The sequence below is a fragment of the Colobus angolensis genome, unplaced genomic scaffold (assembly GCF_000951035.1).
Source record: "Colobus angolensis palliatus isolate OR3802 unplaced genomic scaffold, Cang.pa_1.0 Scaffold425, whole genome shotgun sequence".
In the NCBI taxonomy this organism is placed as follows: Eukaryota; Metazoa; Chordata; class Mammalia; order Primates; family Cercopithecidae; genus Colobus; species Colobus angolensis.
The window spans coordinates 1,270,315-1,285,055 of NW_012117655.1; the positions used below are offsets into that span (position 1 = coordinate 1,270,315).

General features: G+C 34.8%; 1 protein-coding gene across 1 annotated transcript in view; it reads right to left on the bottom strand.

Annotated features, from left to right (window-relative positions):
• LOC105522337 (WD repeat-containing and planar cell polarity effector protein fritz homolog) overlaps positions 1–14,741 on the bottom strand; it is a 69,738-nt gene that overhangs the window by 27,009 nt on the left and 27,988 nt on the right. The window contains exons 3-4 of the mRNA XM_011956831.1: positions 3,226–3,305; positions 2,648–2,679 (exon numbers count right to left, since the gene is read on the bottom strand). Coding sequence (XP_011812221.1) covers positions 2,648–2,679; positions 3,226–3,305 — 112 coding nt within the window. The remainder of the gene's footprint in view (positions 1–2,647; positions 2,680–3,225; positions 3,306–14,741) is intronic.

The following is a 14,741-nucleotide window of genomic DNA, read 5'->3' on the forward strand; positions in this document are numbered from 1 at the left end:
AATAAGTACTTGATACATACTAACAATAATGTTTTGTTATTATTTTTGTTGAATATATTCAATTGGTTGAGAAAAAAAGAGTTAAGATAAATATGCTGAAAAATATTTATTGGCCGGGCGCAGTGGCTCAAGCCTGTAATCCCAGCACTTTGGGAGGCCGAGACGGGCGGATCACGAGGTCAGGAGATCGAGACCATCCTGGCTAACATGGTGAAACCCCGTCTCTACTAAAAATACAAAAAATTAGCCGGGCGAGGTGGCAGGCGCCTGTAGTCCCAGCTACTCGGGAGGCTGAGGCAGGAGAATGGCGGGAACCCGGGAGGCGGAGCTTGTAGTGAGCCGAGATCGCGCCACTGAACTCCAGCCTGGGCGACAGAGCGAGACTCCGTCTCAAAAAAAAAAAAAAAAAGAAAAAAAGAAAAATATTTATTATAGCAATAGAAAATTATGCAAAGACACACATATGCACAAACCCTACTTTAAAATGTAGCATGTGGAAATTTCACATGAGAAGACCTTTGCAAGCAATAATGACAGCCTGTTATAATCTATATCTTATCTGTACGTAATAGCAATTTCTAAATAAGAAACCAGAGCACTGAACATAAAGTGTGTATGAGCTAGTGCTAATCTGAATTTAAGCTATATTAGCAACTGACCTCAAAGTCTTCTGACAGATTACATTACAAAAACCATCCTGTACTTTAGTACACAAACTGATATTTCCCTTGTTCTCTATAAAAACCCTTCCAGAAAGATCCTTGGGAAGTCAGTTTCTTGATTGGATTTCATGTACACTTGTTTATTCAAGTGGATGTGTCTGTAAAGTTGTGACAGGATGCTGTTTGCTTGTTTGTTTGCTTATTTCAAGACAGGGTCTCACTCAGTTGTTGCTCAGGGTGGAGTGCAGTGGTGTGATCTCAGCTCACTACTATCTCCAGCTTCTGGGCTCAAGTGATCTTCCCACCTTAGCCTCCTGAGTAGCTGTGACTACAGGTACACACTACTGTGCCCGGCTACTTTTTGTATTTTTAGTAGATATGGGGTTTTGCCATGTTGCCCAGGCTGGTCTCGAACTCCTGGGCTTACGCAATCCACCTTCCTTAGCTTTGCAAAGTACTTGAGTGTGAGCCACTGCACCTGGCCAGGATGTTGTTGTTGTTGTTTTAAAACAAGTATTCTAAAAGAATAAGCTATTTAAAATATATACAATTTATGGTAAAGTTTCTTGAAGCTTTAGCTAATTAAACAAATTTTTAGGCATGTATATTCATCTGGCCAGGATGTTGTTGTTGTTGTTGTTTTAAAACAAGTATTCTAAAAAAATAAGCTATTTAAAATATATACAATTTATGGTAAAGTTTCTTGAAGCTGTAGTGAATTAAACAAATTTTTAGGCATGTATATTCAACCGTAATATGGCGTAGTTCCCTCCAAGCAAATAAAGATTATTATTTTTGTTTTTAATGCAGGTATGTCCAGAAAGAAGTAGATTGAAGCAATGATATTGATCATTACTATATATTGATCAATACTATCATACTATATAGTTCCATATAGTTAGCAAAGTCCTACCACATTTGTGTTCACATTTTATGAATCACGGGATTCATAAAAATCCCGTGGAGTGTATGGCATTATTTCTATTTTAGGAATGAAGAAGTTGAGGCTTAGAGAGATGAAATGACTTGCCCAAAGTAATAATGCTAGAAATTGTGGGACTATCATTCAGACTCAAGTTTCACAATAAATCCTAGCCTTACTGAAATTGGTATAACAGGGAATTGCTATTTCCTCTCAAAATGAACTGAGATGTGATATCAGAGACAGACATGGAGAGGGGTTCACAACTACTTGTTAGATGTGCTATTTTACATGCATTATTTATAAAAAGTATATGTAAGTAATAAAATATTTTGAATAATTTAATCATTATTATACACCTTTTATTTTTAAATTTTTTACTTTGGATAATTTCAAACATATAACAAAGAGAGAATGACATTTGCAAGCTGCTATATTACCCGCTACCCAGTTTCATCAGTTATCAACTCCTGGCTATTCTTTTTTTTTTTTTTTTCTGTGACACAGAGTCTTGCTCTGTCACCCAGGCTGGAGTGCAGTGGCATGATCTTGGCTCACTGCAATTTCTGCCTCCCGGGTTCAAGTAATTCTCATGCCTCAGCCTCCCAAGCAGCTGGGATTACAGGTGCAGCTGTGACACCTGGCTAATTTTTGTATTTTTAGTAGAGACGGGGTTTTGCCATGTTGGCCAGGCTAGTCTCAAACTCCTGACCTCAAGGCCAACTCCTGGTTACTCTTAATTCACCTATATCCCTTCTACTTTCTCCCTACTGAATTATTCTGAGTCAACTTGAAGATGTGTAATTTCATTTGTACATATTCTGTTGTGCACAATTTTATTTTAAAATAGCTTTTAAATAATAATTACAATTTGGGAATACTGAAAAGCTGAATAGTTTTTTAGAAGCTGTTAGTGTAGTTAATATAGACCAGTTAATGCAGTTAATGTAGTCCAGTTAATGTAGACCAATAGATAGCATTTCTTGAGTTCAAAATGATCATATACATTATGCTTTTCTCTTAGAATTTAAATGTCTAGTAATAAAAGGGGCAAGTGTTTTACCTGTTCTCTGCAGTCTTCTCTCAGTTCTCTGTCTAAAGTAAAAGATTAAAACATTAATTATATTAATCTAATAAAGGACCTTAAGAAAAATTTTTTACAACATTAAAAACAGAAATGCTTAAAACAATAATAAGTTAAAATGCTGAAAACTCTAGAGAAATAAAAAAGCAAACCTTATCATAGTATGAAAGTACCAATCATTTTCATACATATGTGTATGGCTACCTTGTGTTACAGTATTTACTATGTATAGTATATACTATAGTATATACTAGCAGCATATCACTTGAGAGCTTATTAGAAATGCAGAGCCATAGGCTTCAGCCCAGATCTACTAAATCAGAATCAACTTTTTAACAAGATCTCCAAATTTATATATATTTATTTGTATGATCATTGAAATTTCACCTTTGTAATAATCAGGCAACTTGGTATTTTATATCAGTCACAAGCAGTCTTATACCGACTAGAAATGCTCAGAGTTTTCTTATTTTTATTAATTTACTGAAAGTTCTTACAAGCTATAACATAGTTTTTCTGTTATACTTTGAATACTTGGGTGTCTTGAATACCATTACCTTCTGCATTACAGGTATTAGTCATCAAAAATCCAGAACAGATGTCTTTTTCAAGTTCATTCCTTCTGTCAATTATTTGTCTGCAGTATATGGGTGTTTTTAATTGGAAAAAGAATTAAAAAAGAAAATTTTAAGATTAAGTATAAGTTATAGATTTTAAAGTATTAAAATATTATAAAATTTCTGGGTTAAAAAATGTAATTAAAAAATTTCTTTGGAAACTTTCAACAATATAGTAATCATTTAAATACCATTATATTTAAAAACATAGAAGGCCACTTTTAATTTTTCCACCATTAAATATTTTACAGGACATTTCAAAGACCAGTTAAATTAAACTTTAACATACAAATAATGTATTTTACATATGAAGTTTTTTTTTTTTTTTGAGACAGAGCCTCACTCTGTCCACCAGGCTGGAGTGCGGTGGCGCGATCTCGGCTCACTGCAAGCTCCGCCTCCTGGGTTCACTCCATTCTCCTGCCTCAGCCTCCCTAGTAGCTGGGACTACAGGCGCCCGCCACCGTGCCCGGCTAATTTTTTTTGTATTTTTAGTAGAGACGGGGTTTCACCGTGGTCTCGATCTCCTGACCTTGTGATCCGCCCGCCTCGGCCTCCCAAAGTGCTGGGATTACAGGCGTGAGCCACCGCACCCGGCCCCATATGAAGTTTTAAGAGAAACAATCATGGAAACCAAATGTGATGCTCTGAACTCATGGTTATTAGAAAATTAAAATGAATGATAAAGTTTTATAAACTTGTAAAAGTAATTCACTTTTGATGTAGAAACTCCCCCGCCAAAACACAGAAAAAGAATAATATAAATATCCAGAACTGTTCTCTGGATATTTAGCTCTACTACTTATTATTATGTATCTTTTAAAAAATGAAACTGAGATAATGTGGTCTTGTGAAATTTCATGTCATCATCTTTCACTTATTATATATTTTTTGTTTTAAAATTTTTACTGTTTATATGTTACAATTGACTTTCTTAAGGTATAGAGTTTTGTGAATGTTAACTGATGTTTAGATTCTTATTACCACTACAAACAATATAGAACAGTTTCATCATGCCAAAAAAACCTCCCTTATATACTTTATAGTCACACCCCCCTCAACCTATACACCCTGGCAACCACAGAAGTGTTCTTCATAACTATAGTTTTGACTTTACGAATGTCATATAATTGGAATTATACCATATAAACTTTTGTGACTGGCTTCTGTCATTCAGTATAATGCCCTGATATTCATCCAAGTTGTTAAATATGTATCAGTGGTTCACTGCTTTTTATTGCTGAGCCGTATTCCATTACAGATGCCTGTACCAGTTTATTTATTCACCTGTTGAAGGGCATTTTTCTCAGTTTTTGAAAATTATGAATAAAACTGCTACAAGCATTCATGTACAGATTGTTGCGTGAACCTGATTTTAGTTTTCTAGTGTAAATACTTAATGGGATTGTTGAATCATATGGTAAATACATGTTTAACTTTATAAGAAACTGCAAAACTGTTTCCCAGAAGAGTTGTACCATTTTATATTACATCTCATGCAACAATGAATGAGAGTTCAGTTACTTTGCATCATCCTCACCAGTACTTGAAATTGTCAGTATTTTAAAAAATTATTGAGATTCTAATAGGTATACAGAGGTATCTCATCATAGTTTTAATTTCAGTTTCCCAAATAGCTAATGATATTAAATTTATTTGTTTGCTATTCATGTATTTCCTTATTGAAATGTTCATCCAAGTCTTTTGACCACTGTAATTGGGCTATTTGTTTTCTTACTGTTGAGCTTTGAGAGTTCTTTATATATTCTGGATACAACACCTTTGCTGGATATGTGACTTGAAAATATTTGCTCCCATCATACAGCTTGTCTTTTCAGGGTCCTAATAGTGCCTTCTGAGGAACAACAGTTGATGAAGTTACCAATTTTTAAAAAATGGATCATGCTTTTGGTGTCCAGTTGGAGAATTCTTTGCTAATCCCAGGTCACAAATATTTCCTCCTATGCTTTCTTCTAAAAGTTTGATAGTTTTACATTTTATATTTAGATCTATGATTTATTTTTAGTTAATTTTTGAGAGTAATGTATGAGGTTTAGTTTGAGATTCTTTGTGTGTCTGTGTGTTCATAGATGTCCATTGTGCCAATACCATTTGTTGAAAAACTATCCTTTCTCCATTGAATTACCTTTGTACTTTTGTCAAAAATCAGCTGGGCATATTTATATGGGTCTATTTCTGGGTTATATGTTCTGTTTCATTAATCTGTGTGCCTGTCCTTTTACTAATACCATAATTTCTTGATTAGTTATAGCTTTGGGGATGGCAAACCACAGTCCCTAGGCCAAATCCAGTTCATACATATTTTATTAAATAAAGTTTTATTGGAATACATTCATTTTATATTATCTATGGCTGCTTCCTTGCTATGATGACAGAGTTAAGTAGTTGTGACACACTATGTGACCTGCAAAATCAAAAATCTTTACTAAATGACCCTTTACAGAAAATGTTTGTCAGCTCCCGCTTTAGCAAAAGTCCTAAGATCATGTTTGATTCTTCCAACATTATTTCCCTTTTTCAAAATGTTTTTTGTTATTCTAGCTTGTCTCTTTGTATAAATTTTAAAATCAGCTTGTTGATATCTTTAAAAAATTCTTCTGGGATTTTGATCAGAATTTTATCAAATCTTTAGATTAATCAGAAATCTTTAGATCAGTCAGGAGACAGCTGACATCTTTACTATATTGAGTCTTCAAACCATAAACACGTCTCTCCATTTATTTATTTATTTATTTATTTGACAGAGTCTCACTCTGTCGCTCAGGCTGGAGTGCAGTGGCAGGATCTTGCCTCACTGTAACCTCTGCCTCCCAGATTCCAGGGATTCTCCTGCCTCAGCCTCTTGAGTAGCTGGAACTACAGGCACGTGCCACCGCACCTGGCTATTTTTTTTTATTTTGTATTTTTAATAGAGACAGGGTTTCACCATGTTGCCCAGGCTGGTCTTGAACTCCTGACCTCAGGTGATCCGCCCGCCTTGGCCTCCCAAAGTGCTGGGATTACAGGCATGAGCCACCATGCCCGGCCCATTTATTTTAATCTTCTTAAGTTTTTAGCATACAGATGGAATGTTTTGTTAGACTTATAATATTTCATTTATTTTGGAGCTACTGTAATTTAAAAGGCCTTTTTGGTTTTCAATTGTACATTACTAGTATATAGAAATACAATTGGGCCGGGGCGGTGGCTCATGCCTGTAATCCCAGCACTTTGGGTGGCTGAGGCAGGCAGATTGCCTGAGGTCAGGAGTTCGAGACCAGTCTGGCCAACATGGTAAAACCCCATCTCTATTAAAAATACAAAAAAATTAGACGGGTGTGGTGGCATGCGCCTGTAATCCCACCTACTAGGGAGGCTCAGGCAGGGGAATTGCTTGAACCAGGGAGGTGGAGGTTGCAGTGAGCCAAGGTCGTGCCATTGCACTCTAGCCTGGGCGACAGAGTGAGATTCTGTCTCAAAAAAAAAAAAAAAAAAATACAATTGATTTTTATGTGTTGACCATATATCTTGTGACCTTGCTAAATGCACTTACTAGTTGTAGGAACCTTTTTGTCTGCAAAAAGGGATGGTTTCATTTCTTGTTTAGTGCAGTGTTGCATAAGAGTGGTAAAAGTGGACATTTTTACCATGTTTCCAATCTTACAAGGAAAACATTCAGTCTTTCTCTAACAAGTAGGATAATAGCTATAGTATTCTTTTTTCCTTCTTGGTAGAAACTCTCTATAGTTTGAGGAAGCCCCCTTCTACTCCTAGTTTTCTGTTTTTTTTTTTTTTTTTAAACATGAATGGGTATGGAATTTAGTCAGACATGCTTTTTATATCAGTTGATTTGATCGGTTGATTTTTCTGATTTATACTTTTAAAATTGTGGATTCCATTAATTTTTGAATATTGAATAAGCTGTGCATTCCCAAGATAAATCCCACTTAATTCTGGTATATTATTATTTTTATATATTGCTAAATTCTTAATTCTTGTTGAGGATTTTTACTTCTATATTTATGAGAGACAGTAGTCTATAGTTTTTTTGTACTGTCTTTTTTTTTTTTTCTTTTTAAAAAAATTCCATGGGACTGCTTGGTATCTTTTTTTGTACTGTCTTTGGGTAGTAGCCTCAAAATGAGCTGGGTTGTGTTGAGTCATCATCTTATATTTTCTGAAAGAAATGTGCACAATTGATAGTATATTTTTCTCTCAACGAATTCACCAGTGAAACCATAGGGACCTGGAGATATCTTTTACAGAGGTTTTGGTTTGTTTTAAACTACAAATTTAATTCCTTTAATAGCCACAGGATTCAGATGATCTCTTTCATTTTCTGCCAGTTTGGCAGTTTGTGGCTTTCAAGGAATTATTCCATTCAAACTATGTTGTTAAGCTTATTTGCATACAGTAGTTCATGACATTATTTTTTATCTACTTAATGTCGGTAAAGTTTAAGACAATATACCCTCTTTTATTCCTGATATCAATAATCTATGTCTTCTTTTTCTCTTTGTCTGACTAGAGTTTTATCAATGTTGTTGATCTTTTCAAACAGGCTTTTGACTTCATTAATTTTTCTGTTTTCAACTTCAATAATATATGCTCTTTATTATTTCCTTTCTTCTGCTTCCTTTGAGTTTACTTTGCTTTTCTTCCTCTAGTCCCTTTAGATGGAAGTTTAGATTGTTGACTGAGGCATTTCTTTTTTTCTAATATAAGCATTTAATTGAATAAAATTCTTATTTTAAGCTGTGATTTTTTTTTCCAGTTTATAATCTTTTCTCATTTCATTAAGACCACCTCTTTGACCTAGGGATTATTTAGAAGTGTGTTAATTTCTAAGTGTTTGGAGAATTTTCTCTATTTCTGTTATTTATTTCTAATCTATTCCCATTATGGTCAGAGGACATACTTTGTGTATTCTTTTAGGTTTGTTTTATGATCCAGGATATGGTTCGTCTTGGTAAATGTTCACATACACTGCAAAAGGATGTGTGTTCTACTGTTGTTGGGTGGAATGATTTTCTGTCACTAGTTCTATCAGTTGTTGAGAAAGGACTGATGCAGTCTACAAATGCAAATGTAGATTTGTCTGTTCCCATTGTGATCTCTATCATTTTTTCTTATATATTATGTCATTCTCTTGTCAGATGCAAACACATTTAGAATTGTTATGCTTTCTTGATAAATTGACTTTTATCATCTTTTCCTTCTTTCCTAGTGTCCCAAGTTTCCCTCTGGTACCATTTACCTTATGTCTCAAGAACTTCCTTTAGTAATTCTTTAATAACAAATCTACTGGAAACATATTTGCTTAGTTTTCCTTCACCAAATTTGAAGTTTTCAGGTATTCTTTGTATATATATTTTTTCAGCATTGCGTTCTTTATCCTCTCCTTCTAGGGTTCTGATGTCATGAATGTTAGACCTTTTGGCATTGCCTCACAGGTCCCTCAGTTCATTTAAAAAAAAAAAATGTTTTCTTTGTCGTTCAGTGGATACTTTTGATTGATCTGTCTTCAAGTTCATTGACTTTCCTGTGTTACCTCTATTATCAAACCTATCAATGAGTTAAAAAATTTTGTGGGGGCCAGGCATGGTGGCTCATGCCTGTAATCCCAGCACTCTGGCAGGCTGAGGTGGTTGGATCGTTTGAGTTCAGGAGTTCGAGACCAAACATGGTAAAACCTCATCTCTACAAAAAAAAAAAAAAAAAAGCAAAAATTAGCAGGGCATGGTGGCATGCACCTGTAGTCCCAGCTCCTTGGGTGGCTGAGGCAGGAGGGTCGCTTGAGCCCAGGAGGTTAAGACTGCAGTGAGCTGTGATTGCTCCATTGCAGTCTAGCCTGTGAGAGAGAATGAGACCCTGTCTCAAAAAAAACTTTTTTTTTTTTTGGTTAATTTACTTTTGAATTCTTTGTACCTTCTGTTTCTTTTCGATACTTGTTTTTTGTTGTTGTTGTTGCTGTTGGTTGTTTTTTTTTAAAGAGATGAGGTCTCACTAGTTGCCTAGGCTACCCTCCAACTCCTGGGCTGAAGTGATCTTCCTGCCTCAGTCTCCCAAGTAGCTAGGACTACAGGTGCATGCCACCATGCCTGGCTGGTTTCAGTAATTTTAATGATTGTGGGAGCTCCTTAAAGTTTGTCAGATAATTCCAACATTTGTCATCTCAGCGTTATTGTCTTTTGATAGTCTTTTCTCATGTGAGTTGAGATTTTCTTGCCGCTTCATATATCAAGTAATTTTTGGTATCCTGGACATTTTGAATATTTTAAGACTTGGTCTTGTTAAAATTCTGTGATGAATGTTATTTTTGTTTTAGCAAGCACTTATTATGTTTAGCTTCAAGTTACAGTGTTCCTTTGTGAGCTATGGTATGTCAGTTTACTTTTCAAAGCCTCTTTGCAGGGCTGTTTGTTGTGCTATTTGGTGATATTTGCAGTGTTCTCAGTGTGTGTACCATCCAGCAGCAAACGTATAACCTGGGTGATAGTTTATCTATCAGTTTAGATCTCAAAGTCTTTTATATACTGTTTAGAATCAGATCCACACATGCGTACCTTGGGGTAAGCCCCGGAGTTTATAAACAATTTAATGGGGTTGTTTTCACAAGCTTTCATGTCTGCAATCTCCTTTGGTGCTTTCTGGATCCAGGAAGCTGCATCTTTCGTTACCTTATGCTTCCATGTACCTCCATGGTTGCACTTGACTCTAGGCCCAACTGGTGGTGAACTAAAGGAAAAGACACTAGTAAACTCGCCACAGGTTCAGAGGCACCTCAAGTTCTTTTCTTCTTCCTCATTTCTTCTGTGTTGCTTACTTTTCAGAGTCCCCAAATAGCTGCTCCAATATATTCTACCTAGGATTTTTAGCTGCATTCAATGGGTGAGACAGGAGGAATGTGCTTACTCCATCTTACCTGGAACCAGAACCTGATAATCATGATTTTAAGTGAGTATATAGTATCTGTTATTTAGATATACTGTAATTTAGTCATTAATTCGCCATATATATTTTTAGGTCATTCACTCATATAATAACAATGCGATTAACATTTTTATGTTTATATTACATAAATGAAATTTAAAGTTATAGCATTTTTAGGCTTTTGTTATATGTTGCTAAAATTAGTTTCTGAAAGATTGATGCTGATTTACAAATTTGACCATCAAAAAGAATATTAACCACAATTGATTAAAACACATCAAATGATATTTAAAAATCCATATGAACCTCCCCTCCCCTACTACCCAAAATAGTGGCCACTACTGGGGGTTACTGGGTTAATTTATTATCCTAAAAACTGATATATCTAGGGAGGTTATCAAGCATTTACTCTGCCTTTCGAGGTAACTGAATCGTTGATAAGGAAACTTTTATTATGTATAGAAGTACTCAAACTTACAAATGCAGAAGGAGTTACAAAATTAGAAAATCATCATTTCACAACCCCTAATAAAATAATCTAGGCAATGTTTATCAGTGATTTCAAAAACATCAGGTGAAAGGTTGATGGGGAAGTTTATAATGGAGAATTCCATTAATCAGTCTTTGTTTCCCTAAAAGACATTATATACCTCATGTTGTGATGTAATAAGAAGCCCACAGCACCATCTACTATATATTACTTGGGACACAAAGCAACAATTTCCCCAAATTTGCTTATAGAACCATAAGCAAGAAAACAAAATAATAAAAATGTATAAATATAGGGGATTTGCAGATGACATGTTCTCTTCTTCCTTGTTCCAGATATGCAGTGTATCTCTGGGAGGAAGCATACAAAGCTTGATGTACCTTGAACCATAGTTAATCGATATGGTCTGTAAGGAAAGTATTACATGATGGTGTGAAAGTGTGTCAGGGCATACTTAAGGAATTTTCTGGGGCTCTGTCATATCTGCAGAAGGCAGTTCAGTACCCTTGTCTAGCTCTATTTTCAGTTGTGCATGAAACAGCAAGACAAAAGCATCTATTATTTACTTATAATTTTTGCATGTATATATACATGACACCATATTCCTTATGTTGCTTTTCACTTTCCATAATTCCCTCTCTGAAAGTTTTAATTTCTTAACCTTTTTGTAACTCCTCCTTGACACAGAAAGGTATATGAACCTAGATTCAAAGAATATGGCACAGAGATGATAAATAGACTCAAAGGAATAGTGAAAAATAGTAAAAGCAGATAGACATTTCTGGCTGTTCTGCAATAGCAGTATTTCATGATTTTGAAACACATATTTCAATATTTCATTATTCACTAACAAAGCTGCAGGAGGTCCATATCTGAGGATAACTGCTTTCAGAAAGTAAAATAAAAAAAAGTCCCTTAAAGTGAATCAATTTAAAATGGGGTTGAAAATCATAGTAAATGGTGACAATGTAATTTGACTAAAAATAAGAGGTAAAAATATATAGATAAGCTTATTTTATCTTGTATTAATAAAATATTATGTTACAATTTCAACTGTTCATAAATTCATTTTTTTTCGGACATGGAGTCTTGCACTGTTGTCCAGGCTGGAGTGCAATGGCATGATCTTGATTCACTGCAACCTCCACCTCCTGTGTTCAAGCGGTTCTCCTGCCTCAGCCTCCTGAATAGCTGGAACTACAGGCATGTGCCACCACACTCAGCTAATTTTTGTATTTTTATTTTTAGTAGAGATGGGGTTTCACCATGTTGGCCAGGCTGGTCTTGAACTCCTGACCTCAAGTGATCTGCCAGCCTCAGCCTCCCAAAATGCTGGGATTATAGGCGTGAGCTGCTGTGCCCAGCCATCTGTGCATAAATTCTTAGATGGAACAAAGAGTCAGTTTGATTTGGAGAGTGGGGAATGGTTCTACTTTTTCAGACCAAATTGTCTTACAGTATGATATGGCATATTTGACTTCATATTCAACTTGCACAGCATACACAAGTTCAGAAAGAGGGCCATTTTTTTTCAAAAAATATTTGAGGACTTAATTTTTATGAGGGATTCTGTTAATACTTTGATAAATTCATCTGCAGTTTTTTTATTATTGTTGAATTTCTCTTTTTAAGTGAATTGGTCTCAGTGCCTTTTCCTGATTTACCAATAGTTTTACACGAGATCTGAACATTTCTCTTAACATCTCTTTCATTGACTTCATGAAGTATTGTTTTTGCAAGAATTTTAGTAGTTTTAAAATATGTTTGTATTGCTGTGTTGGGTATTTAAAGAGCTGACAATCAGTGAAAATACTGATAAACTAATATTTCATAGGTGGAGATAAATGCTAGTCTTCACTGGGGAGGGATATTTGAATGGGGAGAGGACTGAGTTCACAAGTAGTTAACTTATTATTAAAAATTTCATGTTATAAGGACTATTGTTCTATGTAAACTCATAACTACAGGGTCTCAGATAATGAATATTTGGGTAAATACGAACCCCTATAGCTAAAAAATTATATCTTTGAATGCAACTTATGAAGTTTGAATGCTCTGAGCTTTGTGGGATAAAAGTACTATGCAAATAGTAAATGTCACATGAAGTCCACTAAAAAAGGTTAAGGATTTCAAAACATGTAATATAGATAAGGCTTTATACATGAAATTATATCTCATTTGACTTAGTTACTAAAAATAAAATGAAACATTCCAAGTGAAAACACTTCTTAAAATACATAAAATTTGGTGCTTTAGATTTTCTAAGGTTTTCATTTGTCTAGTTCTGGTGCTGGAGAACTAACTGCAGTTCCATAAAAGAGCTGTACATCTATAAAGCAGCTCATTTCCTTCCAGCTTTTCTTGAGACATATTAAAGCCACAATAAAATATAACTTCTCCTTCTCAATAAGCTTTAGTGGATCAGAAAAAGAAACTAAGAAAATAGGCCAGATTAAGCTAGAGAGAAAATGGAAATCTTTTTGTTCTTCAACTCTCATTGTCTTTCTCACATTATCAGTTTTCTTAAAAATAGCTATAGAGTCATTGAAAACGTGTAAACATCTTTAGATTGCCAAATTGATTATACCCTTTCATTTTTATGTTTTAAAATTAAGAGCTTAAGATTATCTTCTTTGAAAAGATGTTTAAAATTAGACACATTTAATCATATACCAAGGCTTAGAAAAGGATATCTCTAGTGAGTTTCTGGTTTTATAGGCAGCAAACATAAAGCACCTCATGGGCACAATATGAACTTACAGTTTTATGTAATATACATTAAAGCTACCTTAAGAGCTCAACACACTGGAAATGCTTAGTATATTCTACATTTATTTCAGTTTAAGATACAGAAATGGACTTCCTAGACATACGCCATATGTTCTCCTCTCATGCCAAGTTAACAAGAATTAAAAGACTGAGATGAATAAACAAGGTCAACTTAGGCTGAGCCAAATTAGACAACAGAATAATTGTCAGATTTACTGTTGGCAGGGACAGTTTGTTTTGAGCCAATCTTCATGAATTATAGGCTGTAATTTTTTTTTTTTTCTGGTAAATCTACTGCCAGGCATTCTGTTGACAATTTCTTTGTTTTGTAAACACTGAAAATTTTCATCCATTATATTGTTTATAGGCACACACCAGGATTCTGAATAGATGAGTATTTTTGGTTTGTTCCAACTTAAAGGAAAACTGCTTAGACATGAATCAAATAAAATCACGCCAAAATTTAACAACTTTTAACAAGACAGTATTTCATTTGGAGTTTCTTATGTATGAATTCAATACTGGTTCATTATAATAGCAGGAAACCAACCAATATTGTAGTTAATTTCTAACTGTAAATATCAAAGTAGATATATTTACTACAATACAAGGTTTATTTGTTCTATAATAAATAACTTTAGACCTTGGAAAGGATAATGTAATACAAATGAGAAAATTGAGGCAACCAGAGAAGTTGACTTATTTGAAATGTAAGAACTAGTTTAGGGCTGTACCTAATCTAATTATTTTTAATTTAGTCCTAGGATCATCTATTTTGTTTATACACTGTCTGACATGGTTTAGATCTGTGTCCTCACCAAATCAAATTTGACATATGTCAAATTGTAATCCCCAGAGTTGGAGGTGGGACCTGGTGGGAGGTGATTGGATCGTAGGAGTGGTTTCTCATGAATGGCCTAGCACTGTCCCCTTGGTGCTGTTCTTGTGATAGCAAGTAAGTTCTCATGAGATCTGGTGGTTTACAAGTGTGTGGCACCTCCTCCCAAACCCCTCTATTCCTCCTGCTCTGACCATGTGAAGTACTGGCTCCCGCTTTGCCTTCTGCCATGATTGTAAGTTTCCTGAGGCCTCCCCAGAAACCGAGTAGATGCTAGTATCATGCCTCCTGTACAGTCTGAGGAACAGTGAGCCAATTAAACCTCTTTTCTTTATAAATTACCCAGTCTCAGGTATTTCTTTATAAGAATGCGAGGTCAGACCAATATAATGTTTAAGGTTTTAATTTGTTACACACAAATGTGTA